This window comes from Callithrix jacchus, chromosome 3 (assembly GCF_049354715.1).
Source record: "Callithrix jacchus isolate 240 chromosome 3, calJac240_pri, whole genome shotgun sequence".
Taxonomy (NCBI): Eukaryota; Metazoa; Chordata; class Mammalia; order Primates; family Cebidae; genus Callithrix; species Callithrix jacchus.
Window position 1 is genome coordinate 140184876 of NC_133504.1, and position 13983 is coordinate 140198858.

Consider the following 13983-nt stretch of genomic DNA (forward strand, 5'->3'; position numbering starts at 1 on the left):
AACATGGTGAAACCCCATCTCTACTAAAAATACAAAAATTAGCTGGGTGTGGTGGCACACACCTGTAATCCCACTACTCAGGAGGCTGAGGCAGGAGAATCGCTTAAACTTGACAGGCGGGGTTGCAGTGAGCTGAGATCTCACCATTGCACTCCAGCCTGGGTAACAGAGTAAGATTCCATCTCAAAAAAAAAGAATAGGAAAGGGCCTTATGACAAAGAAGGGAAAACATAGGAATGAACCTTTTGAAAACCCCAAGGTAGACCCACTTCAAATGAATCCGACCCATCCAGATTGGCTGGTCTATTAGTTTAGGTCTGTGAAAATGGTGCTACAATTATGTCTTACCATTTCCTTACAAAGTCACAGGAAACAGGATTTGCTAAAAGAAAATAAAAGTAAAAGCAAAAAATTAGATTCAACAGGATTCAAAGATATGATCAAAACAGCATCACAAATCAAAGGAGAAAGGAGTTAGAAAAATAACTATTTGGGGAAATGGCCAACTTAATATTTCATACTATGGACCAAAATAAACCACAGGTAAAAAAGGAGTTAAATATTTAAAAACTGAATTAAAGGAAATAAGAGAATATCTACTTGATCCCTCAATTTTAATCTTCTAGCATTAAAGGTGACAAAAAATATAAAGGACAATAGAAATAGATTAAAATACTTTAAATTTCTGTGTCAAAAATTAAAACAAAGATGACAGAAAATTTTGGAGAAATATTTGGCAACAAATATGATAAAGGGTTAATGGTCTTAACATTTGAAGAATATAAGATTATAAAAAAAACACTAAGTGTCAAAATTAAACAAAGGATGGGAACAGAATTCTCATATGAAGACATATAAAGGGCTAATAAACATAAGAAAAATTCATCAGCACTATAGGAAAAGTAAAAAAAAGGGAGAGAGAGAACATTCAAACTTGCTTGTAATCAAAACAATGCAAAAAATGAGATTTTTCTTTAAATGAGCAAATTAGCAAAAATTTTTTACACAGTACAAAGATGTTAGAAGGGTAAGATGAAATGAGTCCTCTTGTTCACTGCTGGCAAAAGTCTAAATTAATATATTATCTGAAAAATAATTTGATAGTATAAGTCAGTAATGTTTACATTCCTTAGTCCAATTCTATTTCTAGAAATGGACCCTAACGAAATAATTCCAGATGTGGCCAAAGAGGTATGCACAAAAATCTTCAACAGTGGGAAATTAGGTGATCCTGAAATGTTTATAACAGAAGAAATGGTTAAGCTAATGAAAAATCACGTTTACACTCATAAGTGGGAATTGAACAAGAACACATGGGCACAGGGAGAGGAACATCACACACTGGGGCCTGTCAGGGGGTGGGAAGCTAGGGGAGGGATAGCATTAGGACAAACGCCTAATGTAGATGATGGGGTGAGGGATGCAGCAAACCACCATGGCATGTGTATACCTATGTAACAAACCTGTATATTCTGCACATGTACCCCAGAATGTAAAGTATAATTTAAAAAAAGAAAAGAAAAATAATGTTTAGAAGCTGATTTTTTTTAATGTGGAAAAATGTAGGTGATCCCATAGGCCAAAGGCCTATCATAATAGGCCTTATGATGATGGATTGCTCCAGAGTCTTTTCTTGGCAAATTTTAATCCCATCTAAGAGTTTTGAAATAACATTGTCAGAGAATGATCCAAGATGGCTGATTGCTAACATCTCGGGATTGCAGCTCCCAGTGAAAGCACAGAGAAAGAGAGGACGCCACACTTTCAGACAAATTTTTGTCATTCACGGAGCAGAAGATTCCCAGTGAAGGAGCCCCACAGGTTGCCAGCGCGACTTTTGTGGCTGGTGCAGCAGTTTTGCCGGCACCTCGGCCCGGCAGCTTTGGTGCAGAGTAAACGGGACTGGTTCCCCTTTTGACCGACGTTTGGAGCTGCGGGAAGACAGAGTCGCCTATTACAGACTCAAGAAAGAAGCCAGACTGGAGATTCCTGGGCAGAAAAGCACCATCAGTCTTAACACCGCTGTTTTGGCCGGCGCAGTGGGTTGCTCATATTTCGGCCCTGGGAATTAACAACTTGGACATCCACTCAGAGACCTAATTTGAAAGTTGGTAATTACAAAGACGACAGGTGGATAAATTTACAATGATGGGAAGAAACCAGTGTAAAAAGGCTGAGAATACTCAAAATCGGAACGCCTCTCCCTCTAAAGAGGATCACAGTTCCTCATCAACAAGGGAACAAGACTTGATGGAGAACGAGTGCATCCCATTAACAGAATCAGGCTTCAGAACATGGATAATAAGAAACTTCTGTGAGTTAAAAGAACATGTTGTAGCCCAACGTAAAGAAACTAAGAACTTTGAATAAAGGTTTGACGAAATCCTAATAAGAATAGACAATTTAGAGAGGAATATAAGTGAATTAATGGAACTGAAGAATACAATATGGGAACGCTGAGAAGTATGCACAGGTTTAAACACTCGAATTGATCAAGCAGAAGAAAGGACATCAGAGGTCAAAGAGCAACTTAATGAAATAAAACGAGAAGACAAGATTAGAGAAAAAAGGATAAAAAGGAATGAGCAAAGTCTCCAAGAAATGTGGGACTATGTGAAAAGACCAAATTTACGTTTGATAGGTGTACCTGAGTGTGACGGAGAGAATGAATCCAAGCAGAAAAATATTCTCCAGGATATTATTCAGGAAAATTTTCCTAACCTAGCAAAGCAGTACAATATTCAACCCCAGGTAATAAAGAGAACACCACAAAGATATTCCTCAAGAAGAGCAACCCCAAGGCACATAATCATTAGATTCACCAGGGTTGAAACGAAGGAGAAAATACTAAGGGCGGCCAGAGAGAAAGGTCAGGTTACCCACAAAGGCAAGCCCATCAGACTTACAGCAGATCTCTCAGCAGAAACTCTACAAGCCAGAAGAGAGTGGGGGCCAATATTCAACATCCTTAAAGAACAGAACTTTCAGCCCAGAATTTCATATCCAGCCAAACTAAGCTTCACAACTGAAGGAAAAATAAAATCTTTTATGAACAAGCAAGAACTCAAGAGATTTTATTACCACCAAGCCTGCTTTACAAGAGCTTCTGAAAGAAGCATTACACATAGAAAGAAACAACCAGTATTAGCCTTTCTAAAAATATACCAAAAAGTAAAGAGCATCAACATAAAGAAGAATTTACATCAACGAATGGATAAAACAGCCAGTTAACATCAAATGGCAGTAATCCTAAATTTAAATCGACTAAATCACCCAATCAAAAGATACAGCCAAAACCCAACAGTATGCTACATCCAGACCCATTTCACATGCAAGGATACACAAAGATTTAAAACAAAGGGATGGAGAAAGATTTACCAACCAAATGGAGAGCAAAAATAAATAAATAAATAAAAAGCAGGAGTTGCAATTCTCGCATCTGATAAGATAGATTTTAAAGCAACAAAGATATAGTGGTAAAAGGATCAATGCAACAATAAGAGCTAACGATCCTAACACCCAGATACATAGAGACTTAGACTCAATGAGACAGAAAATTAATAAGGATATCCAGGACACGAACTCAGATCCAGAACAAGTAAACTTAATAAATATTTGTAGAGCTCTCCACTTTAAATACACAAAATATATACTCTTGTCAATACCACATCACACCTACTCATGGGTTTAAATGAAATATTGATTGGCCATTATTACCCATTTTTTGGAATGAAGTAATATTTCTGTTCTCTCTCCCTCTTTTTCTTCCTCTTTCTTCCTCTACTTCATTCCTTTTTTTTTTTCTTTCCTTCTCTCAAAAAAAAAAAAAAAAAAGAAATAACATTGTCTACAATGTTTTTGGTAAAGAAAAGTGGGTCAGAAAGCTAGCATCAGAAAGACATGGCTCAAAGCTCAGTTTTCTTGCTTACTCCACTGTATAATCTTGGGTAAATTAATTTCTCTGAGATTCAGTTTCCCCTTCTCAGATATGAGGATTAATAGGTCTGTGTAAAGATTAGTGATAAACAGCCAGGTGCCATGGCTCATACCTGTAATCCTAGCACCTTGGGAGGATGAGGCGGGTGGATCAGCTGAGGCCAGGAGTCCAAGATCAGCCTGGCCAACATGATGCAACCCCATCTCTACTGAAAACACAAAAATTAGCAGCTCGTAGTGGCACACACCTGTAATCCCAGCTACTCGGGAGGCTGAGGCAGGAGAATCACTTCAATCTAGGAGTCGGAGGTACCAGTGAGTCAAGATCACACCACTGCACTCCAGCCTGGGCAACAAGAGCAAAACAACTTCATCTCAAAAAAAAAAAAAAAATAGTGATAACACAAGATTAGTGTGTACATATATGTCGCTTATATATATATACATACATGTAAAGCATCTTGCATATGGTAGATAAATGGTAATTACAGTTATTGGTTACAACTTCCGTGTATCAATGGCTTAAATAGAGCATTGTAGGAAACACAATTAACCATTCAACCAACTTGTGATTTGGCTCCTACAGGCAAGCATGGTGCCAGAATGGAGAGAACACAAATGAGGAGGGTCTCTCTTCTCAAAAAGTTTACGGTCCAATGGGAGGCAGATTATGAACTTAAACAAAAAAAGTAAATGGAACTTTTAAATTCAGATATTTTCTATTGTTCCAGACCTAAGGGAAAAGGGAGAGTAGTCTATAAAAATGTCCCTCGCAGCCATCTGTGCTGTCACCCATGAAAGTGGCAGTGCTTATTCTATGGATTTTTTAGGTATTACCAGTCTTGCCTTTCAGCTTCATGACCTGATACAGGTCAGAGAGTCAGTAAAAAACTGAATCAGTCCTAAAAGATCATCTATAAGTACTGATAATGTGAATGAATAACTCTTTGCTATTGTTCTTTCGTGCTATAATTTCTCCCATAGGTAAAGCTTTCACTCTTTACTTTAGAAAACACACTTTTGATGTTATCTCACTAATTGGGAGGATGAAATAGCGCTCAGGTGGCTGTTCTTAGCTAATGACCCAAGCAAAGCAGTGTTACAGTGTTTCCAAATTTGTCTGCAGAATAGAATCACTTGGAGATCTCTTACAACCTACAAGTCCCAGGCCACATCTCAGACCAATTAAGTCACAATCTCTAGGGAAGGGACACAGTCATCAGCATTTTTTAAAGCAGACAAGTTTGGGAACTGTTATGATATTTAGTGGCTGAGACCACTGGCTCTGGAATCAGACTTCTTGGAACCAAATTTTAGCTCTAACCTCTGATCTAGGGCAAGTATATTTAAGCTCTCTGCCACTCAGTTTTTTTCACGAATGGGTTCTTGCTTCAAAAAGTTGTTAGATGAAAGTTAAATAATACAAGGAAAGCACTCTGCATAGTGTCCAAAACAGTGAATATACAATAAAGAGTATTATTAATTCTAAGAATTTAAGAATTAAGATTCTGCTTCAATTTCTGTGAATTAAAAAAAATGTTTAATTGTTAAGGAAGTGTTTACTATTAAGGGTTCCAACTGCATTTTTTTTTTTTGAGATGGAGTTTCGCTGTTGTTACCCAGGCTGGAGTGCAATGGCACGATCTCGGCTCACCGCAACCTCTGCCTTCTGGGTTCAAGTAATTCTCCTGCCTCAGCCTCCTGAGTAGCTGGGACTACAGGCGCGCACCACCATGCCCAGCTGATTTTTGTATTTTTAGTAGAGACAGGGTTTCACCATGTTGACCAGGATGGTCTCGATCTCTTCACCTCGTGATCCACCCGCCTCGACCTCCCAAAGTGCTGGGCTTATAGGTGTGAGCCACTGCGCCTGGCCTTTTTTTTGCATTTTTTTAAAGACAGGGTAGGGTCTCTCTGTAGCCCAGACTAAAGTGCAGTGGCACAATCGTTGCTCATTGCAACCTGCACGTTCCCAGTTCAAGTGATTCCTCTGTCTTAACCTCCCGAGTAGCTGGGACTACAGGTGTTCACCACCAAGCCATGCTAATTTTATTTTTTGTAGACAGGGTCTCACTATGGTGCCCAGGCTGGTCTCCAACTCCTGGGCTATAGCAATCCTCCTACCTTGGCCTCCCAAAGTGCTGGGCACGAGTCACCATGCATAGCCATGAAAATTATTAGTAAAATGCTAAACCTAGTTTGTAAACGTGCTCACATATATTTTCATTGGTTGATGTATTTCGCTCCTCCATTCATTTCTAAAAGGATTTGAAGTTGCTTACATAGGCTGCAATAGGATATGTCTGTTTTTAGATGAAAAACTCAAGGAGAAAGAAAAATAGTCTCAGTGGAAGGGAAAGAAAAATAGCATGAAACAAGGGAAGCATATATAATAAAGCCTAGCACAGTCGTATCTGAGCATTCTACCACCGAAAGACACCAGCTGTCCCTAACATTAGAATCTTTTAGGAGGAGGGTGGAGCAGGAGCTTCGTCACTATGTATTTCTTTCTTGTTTTTATTTTCTCTCTTATAGGTTAGTCAATCACATGCAAATGTCAACAGACATTTGTAGCCAGGCCGCAGACCGTATGGGTTTACACCGACACGGCTGCGCCCGGCGGGTCTGGGTGGACAGCGCTGTCCTCAGTGACACAGGACGGGCTCGATGGCCCCGGGCGTGCTGACCGCCACCTTGCGGACACAGAAACGCGGCCTGCGATGGGCTTCCCTGTTGAGAATGCTGCCATTGTTGAGCTTTCTGGTCAGTGTTGCAGGGGACGAGGTAGTTGTGCAGGTCCGTAAGCGGGACTGGAACTGCTCCACAGTCTCCTTCCCCCGCTCCGGACAGGTGGCGCTCCGGACGGCGAAGGAACGCGTGCGGCCGGCGTCGATGCCACCGGGGGGCGCAGGTTGGCAGCGGCTGGAGGCGGCGGGGCTCGGCCTAGAGGCGCCCAGCAATTCAGGCTGCCACACATGTTGAAATCTTTCTTAAAAAATCTCTCTAATGAGGTCTTACTGAGTTATACGTGGAGTAACTTAAGTTATAAGATGATGGAAAGCCGAATGGAATCCTTTTTTAAGTTTTTTCCCTCATCAAAGTTTACTCCTGATATGTGTTGCATGAAACCAAGTTTAAAAAAACAAGGAAGTTTCCAGTAAAGTACTATAAATTACTAAGTATAAGGCATGATTATCCCCCCCAAAATTATTCTTCAGTGAAGTTTACGTTATATGCAAGCTCTTAAAAGAACCCATCTTAAAAGGTACTTTCTCAATTGCCTTATTTTCTCAACAATGAACTAAGCAAGGAAAATGTTTTGGGGCCGGGCACGGTGGCTCACGCCTGTAATCCCAGCACTTTGGGGGGCTGAGGCGGGCGGATCACTTGAGCTCAGGAGTTGGAAACCAGCCTGGCCAACATGGTGAAGCCCCATCGCTACAAAAAAATACAAATATTAGCCAGGCGTGGTGGTGGGCACCTGTAATCCCAGCTACCTGGGAGGCTGAGGCACGAGAATGACTTGAACCAGGAAGCAGAGGTTGCAGTGAGCCCAGATAGGGCCATTGCATGCCAGCCTGGGTGACAGAGCAAGACTCCCTCTCTCTCTCAGCCTCCTGGGTAGCTGGGATCACAGGCACTTGCATGTCAGCTAATTTTTTTGTATTTTTAGTATAGACTGGGTTTTGCCATGTTGGCCAGGTTGGTCTCGAACTCCTGGCCTCAAGTGATCCACCGGCCTCCGCCTCCCAAGGTGCTGGGATTACAGGCATGAGCCACCACTCTCAGCCCTAAACCTTATTTTTAAAAGCAAACTATAAACGCAAAACACAATAAACAACATAGTGATTGTATTGTAAAGGTAAAAGTACACCTACAGGGTGAATTTTTTTTAATAGTTCCTAGTTTTACATGACATGAATGAGTTCTGATGGCTTGTGATAATTTCCATGATAGCATCAAACACAGGTTCAAAGGAACCCTGTCTAACTCCTAATAAAATAATGGAATCTAGGGAATGAACAAGACTGGTTGTTAAAACCATTAGGTGGGCTGGGCGTGGTGGCTCGTACCTGTAATCCCAGCACTTTCGAGGCTGAGACGGGTGGACCACCTGAGGTTGGGAGTTTGAGACCAGCCTGACCAACATGGAGAAACCCTGTCTCTACTAAAAATATAAAATTAGCCAGATGTGGTGGTGCATTCCTGTAATCCCAGCTACTCGTGAAGCTGAGGCAGGAGAATTGCTTGAACCGGGGAGGCAGAGGTTGCAGTGAGCTGAGATCGCACCACTGCACTTCAGCCTGGGAAACGAGAATGAAACTCCACCTCAAAAAAAATTGGGTTAAAGGCGGATGGGGAACTAACATTGAGGGATCAGGCTGACCTCACCTAAACCCACTCATCAATCTTACATCCCCACAAGTGGGAGAGCCAGAGGCATGCGCCTTACTCAAGTGTGATGCCAGAGGAAGTGAGTTGCCAAAAATAATTTATTCTGAGTTAAAGCAAGCCTCTCAGTCCATAACTGTGATTTGTAAGAAGTGGGGGAGCTAGAGAAACAATTTAAAAACATCACAAAGAATGAATCAAATTCAGAATATGGGATATTTTACCAAATTTCCCTGACAAATAAATGATGCTTCAAAAAGGGAGAGAGGACAAGGTCTATTGATGAAGAATAATAGAGACGAAGAGACTATGGGGGAGAAAACAAATTCTTTTCTTCCCCTTTTTAGGATCTTAGTTGAGACATTCTCTTAAAAAAAAAAAAGATTAAATTAACAAAAGAAAAACAAGCAGAAGTTTAGGAACATGGGCCACCAAGCGGGAGAGGTCTCAGTTCAAAAGTATTTCTCTCTCAAGGCAGTGGCTTGGGGACTTTGCTTAAATAGTATTTTAACAAACAGCCATAAATGCTATACAGTGACAAGAGAAAGGAAAAAGCAGGTGTGGTCTTTTTAAAGGCAGGGAAGATAGTAAAATCTGTTCCCAGATTTCTCTGTTGCCTGGGGCTGCCTTCTCCCTGCCCATCGCCCAGCGGCAAGCGCTGTCTCCAGTAAGGAAGGGTTGATGTCCCACCACCAGGCAAATGGAGCCTGAGGCAGAGCATTCCTCCGCATTTGCATTGCCTTTTACTTAACAATCGTCAGTATTTTGGTTTCCTTAAGACATAACTCCCAAATATAATGTGAGGCCCTTAAGTCCTAATTTGAACAAGTCAACTGTAAAAATGCATTTTGAGACAATTAGGGAAATATGTATTTAGTGGGCATTAAAGAATTGTGGCTGGGCATGATGGCTTATGCCTGTAATCCTAGCACTTTCGGAGGCTGAGGTGGGAGGATGGCTTGAGCCCAAGAGTTCAAGACCAGCCTGAGCAATCTAGGAAGACTCCATCTCTAGGGGAGGGAGGGGTTGTAAATTTTGGTATTTGTGTAATTATAACATGATAATTATACTTTTATGTAGGCTTTTTAAAAATCCTTAGCAATTAGAGATGCATGCTGAGGTATTTATAGGTAAAATGACATGGTGTTTGGCAGTTTCCTTAAAACAAATGTGTCCTATAGGATGCCCAAAAATAGGGTTGGGGGCATCTAGATGAAACAAGAGTCCAAAAAAATGTTAATTATTGAAACTAGGTAATGGGTACATAGGAGTTTATTATAACATACACTATTTTGTGTATGTTAAGAAATTTCCATAATTAAAAAAATCTTTTAAGTTTTCTATCTCAAATAACTTAGAAATAAAAATAATGTGCCCTCAAAAAGTGTTACTCAAAAAATGACTAGTGATGTCAAAAATGCATGTAAAAAATTAATAAAATTGTTTTCCATGAAATATGACAATAGGAATAAATATTTCTAAATTATACCATTTATTTTACTATGTTACTTTTATTTTTTTAATTTAAATTTTTATAATACAATTATAAATAAACATTTGTCTATTTTAGCTCTATTTTTAAAAGTTTATGTATTCAAATTAGCAAAAACATTTAAATTCCTTATATTCAAGAATATATAGGGCCGGGCATGGTGGCTCATTCCTGTAATTTCAGCACTTTAGGAGGCCAAGGTGGGCGGACCACCTGAGGTCAGGAGTTCAAGACCAGCCTGACCAACATTGATAAACCCTGTCTCTACTAAAAATACAAAATTAGCTGGATGTCATGGTGCATGCCTGTAATCCTAGCTACTCAGGAAGCTGAGACAGGAAAATTGCTTGAACCCAGTGTTTGGAAAACTCTGCCCCTACTGCAAAAGCTCTCTCTCTCTCTCTTTCCCTCCCCCACAAAGAGGCTCCCTTATCTCTCACTTTACATACCGGCCATAGCCCTCCCGCCGCCCAGCTTCCCGACGCCCAGCTTCCCGCCCAGCAGTTCAAACTGACCAACAGTTGCCCACCACCTCGGCTTTTGGCTTCCCCACCCCCAGCCCTTCAGCCCCCTATAAAACAACCCTGCCCCTTTGAGCAGCGCGGCCATTTTTCCTTTTCGTCCCGGCTGGCCTGCCCGGAGGCTCTTTCCTCTCAATAAAGCCTGAACTTAAGGAATTTCCTCTAGCCTGCGGTCCGGTTTTTTCCGAACGAGCTCAGTCTTCCCGCAGAGGGTAGGTCGGACAAATGGTGCCGAAACCCGGGACGGGAGCTGAGGCCGTTGGCCCGGCCACGGCCCCCCTCCCCGACCTACCCAACACTGGCCCTGCCACCTCCACTTTCCGATTAAGGTAAGCCAAGTTTTTCTTGCTTTGCCTTCCCCCGCTTCCCGTCTCCTCTTCCTACGGCATGGTGCAGTTGCTCCCTCCGGCGTTCCGCACGGACTCCTTGCCTAGTCTCGGCCGAGCCAAGGTAGTCTTCCGTTCCGGCTCCAGGAGCCTTCCGAGGGACAGCCGCCAGACGGGGGACGCCCCTCTGACCGCTGCCCTTTCCCGTACTTAATTGTACTCCGGGGAATTTGCAACGAACGGGGACGCCTTTTCGTTGCATCTGCCCATCCGCGCCGGAGAGTCTGTAGCTGCGCCTGCCATGGGAAATTCAGAGTCCAAAATACCTCTGAGCACCCCCCTTGGGTGCTTGCTGCGAAATTTTACCAAATTGGGATATTCCCAAACCCTCAGAAAGAAAAAGCTTATTTTCCTGTCCCAGGTGGCTTGGCCCCAATACAAACTCAGTAACCAGTCACATTGGCCCCCGACTGGCACTTTTGATTTCAACACCCTCCGAGATCTCGACGATTTTTGTCGCCGCGCGGGCAAGGACAATGAAATTCCTTACGTCCAGGCTTTTTGGGACCTCCGTACCCACCCCGACCTATGTTCTTCCTGCTCCACCTACCAAATCCTCTTATCTCGAACCCCCCGTAAATCTTCCTCCACTACCTCTCCCCCTCCCTACTCCTCACCGGAGGATCTGCCTGAACATCTGTCCTCTCCTGCCAATCTCAGCAACCAGTCGCCATCAACGGCACGCCCTTCCCCCACTCCCTCTGCACCTCCTACCTCAGAGGCCATGCCTCGCTCTCCCTCTACTCCCTCCGAGCCCCCTCCCTCAGAGGCCACACTTCCTCTTGCCTCTCCGGTGGCGGCCCACACCCGCTCTCACCAGCCAGCTATCCTGGCCCCACTCCGAGAAGTAGCAGGCGCAGAAGGTTTAATCAGGGTCCATGTTCCTTTCTCACTCCAAGATCTGTCCCAAATTGAGAAATGTTTAGGATCCTTCTCAGCCGACCCATCCACCTATATTAAAGAATTCCAATACCTCACTCAAGTATAAGAAGCCCTAGTCCGGTACACTCGACTAGATCCAGCCTCCCAAAATGGGGCCACTGTATTAGCCTCCCATTTTATCTCCCAATCAGCACCCGACATAAGAAAGAAACTAAAGAAAGCAGAAGAGGGGCCAGAGACTCCCATCCAAGACCTGGTAAAAATGGCCTTTAAAGTATTCAATGCCAGGGAAGATGCGGCTGAGGCTGCCCGCCAAACTCGCATGAAGCAGAAGGCTGCCCTCCAGACCCAAGCCCTAGTGGTGGCTCTAAGGCCGGCAGGGAACCAGAAGCCCAAGGCCGAAACCCATGCCCCTCCAGGGGCATGTTTCAAATGTGGAAAGGAAGGACACTGGTCCCGAGCCTGTCCACAACCATGGCCACCAACTAAGCCTTGCCCTGTCTGTCGGCTCCCGGGACACTGGAAGTCAGACTGCCCCAGCTTCCCCAGGGTGCCGGTTCCTCAAAACAGACACACTGGCGTTACGCAGCCGGCGGTCACCCTCAGTAGGGAGGAGCCTGCTTGCCAGGAGCCGACCTCCGAGGGAGCTCCGTTCCCCAGTCTACTAGGGCTGCTAGATGACTAGCGGGGCCCTGGCTTTCCGACTCCGGTTACCCTCGCCGAGCCTAGGGTCACAAGACATGGGGGCTACCTACTCCGCACTTCCTTCTTATTCTGGCCATCTCACCCCTTCCCAGGTCTTAGTCATGGGAATCGATGGGACCCCGAGTATCCCCTATCAAACCCCACCACTCATGTGCTCATATAACTCCACTCCCTTCACCCACTCCTTTTTAGTAATCCCCACCTGCCCAGTTCCCTTTCTGGGGCGAGACATCCTTTCAAAGCTGAAGGCCGTCATAACCTTCCCCACCGCCAGCCCACACAGCCTTTTTCTCCTAGCCCTCAATACTCTGCCTCAGAACTCCAGACCCTCCAGTCTACCCCCGGGGTACGGTTCAAGGATGACTGGGCCTTCAAGCATAACCTCCTCATCCTCCCTGAAAAGCAAAGGTACCAGATAATCCAAGACATCCATAATTCACTCCACATTGGGCCTAAAGCCTTATACCGATTCCTCAACCCACTTTTTCACCCCCACCGCCTCCTCAGTACCATACAGGAAGTCCAGTCCTCATGTACTGTCTGCGCAAAAACTAATTCCCAGGGTTCCTGTCATCCCCGGCGCCAGCTTCATCAGCTACGCAGGTTCCTACCTGGCCAAGACTGGCAAATTGATTTCACCCATATGCCAAAGCACAAACAGTACCGGTATCTGCTAACCATTGTTGACACCTTTTCAGGCTGGATTGAAGCCTCTGAGTCTGCCGGGACAGTAGCCACTCATCTCATTCAAGACATCATCCCACGCTTTGGACTCCCAGCTACCATACAGTCAGACAACGGCCTAGCCTTTATCTCCAAAGTCACTAATGCCGTTTCTACCTCTCTAGGAATTCAGTAGAAGCTACATGCCGCCTACCATCCCCAGTCCTCTGGTAAGGTAGAACGGGCCAATGGCCTAATAAAGGAGCATCTGACCAAGCTCATGCTTGAGCTCCGCCAATCCTGGGTAACCTTACTTCCTATCGCCCTCACCAGAGTAAGAGCAAGCCCCCGGGGCCCATCACAGCTTAGCCCATTTGAGCTGCTGTATGGTTGCCCCTTCCTGCTTTCAACTCCCCCACCGCCAGAGACTACTCCTCTAGACAGCTACCTCCCCTACTTTACTCAGGATTAGGAGGAGGGGCACTAGTCCACTCTCACCTGGCCATAGCCCGACTGACCTCACAACTCCAAGCGGCTATTGATGACTCTACTGAGTCTTTAGCATCACTCCAACGACAGATCACCTCAGTTGCCCAAGTTGCCTTGCAGAACCGAAGAGCCCTGGACCTGCTCACTGCTGAACGAGGAGGGACCTGTATCTTCCTACAGGAAGAGTGCTGTTACTACATCAATGAATCCGGCCTAGTAGAAACCCGAATCGAGAGCCTCCAGAAACTCAAAACTAACCTGCAGAGTCAGAAGTTCTCGGCTGAAGCCACGGCGTGGTGGTCTTCCTCTATGTATACCCTCTTGTCCCCATTGCTTGGGCCCCTAGTAGCTGTTTGCCTAATCTTACTTATTGCTCCTTGCTTTCTACAGTTCCTATAGCGGCGCTTTCAAGAACTGACTCGAGTCACCATCCACCAGATGCTGCTCCAACCCTACCCTGAACGAGTGCAAGAAACAGACCTCTCCCCGAACATCCAGGCTCGTTAAGAAAAGAGAC

At 44.3% G+C, this 13983-nt stretch overlaps 1 protein-coding gene across 1 annotated transcript in view; it reads right to left on the reverse strand.

Annotated features, from left to right (window-relative positions):
- The window catches only part of SPMAP2L (sperm microtubule associated protein 2 like), a 76706-nt gene that overhangs the window by 44428 nt on the left and 18295 nt on the right, over positions 1 to 13983 (reverse strand). Inside the window, exon 2 of the mRNA XM_002745809.7 lies at positions 349 to 382. Coding sequence (XP_002745855.4) covers positions 349 to 382 — 34 coding nt within the window. The remainder of the gene's footprint in view (positions 1 to 348; positions 383 to 13983) is intronic.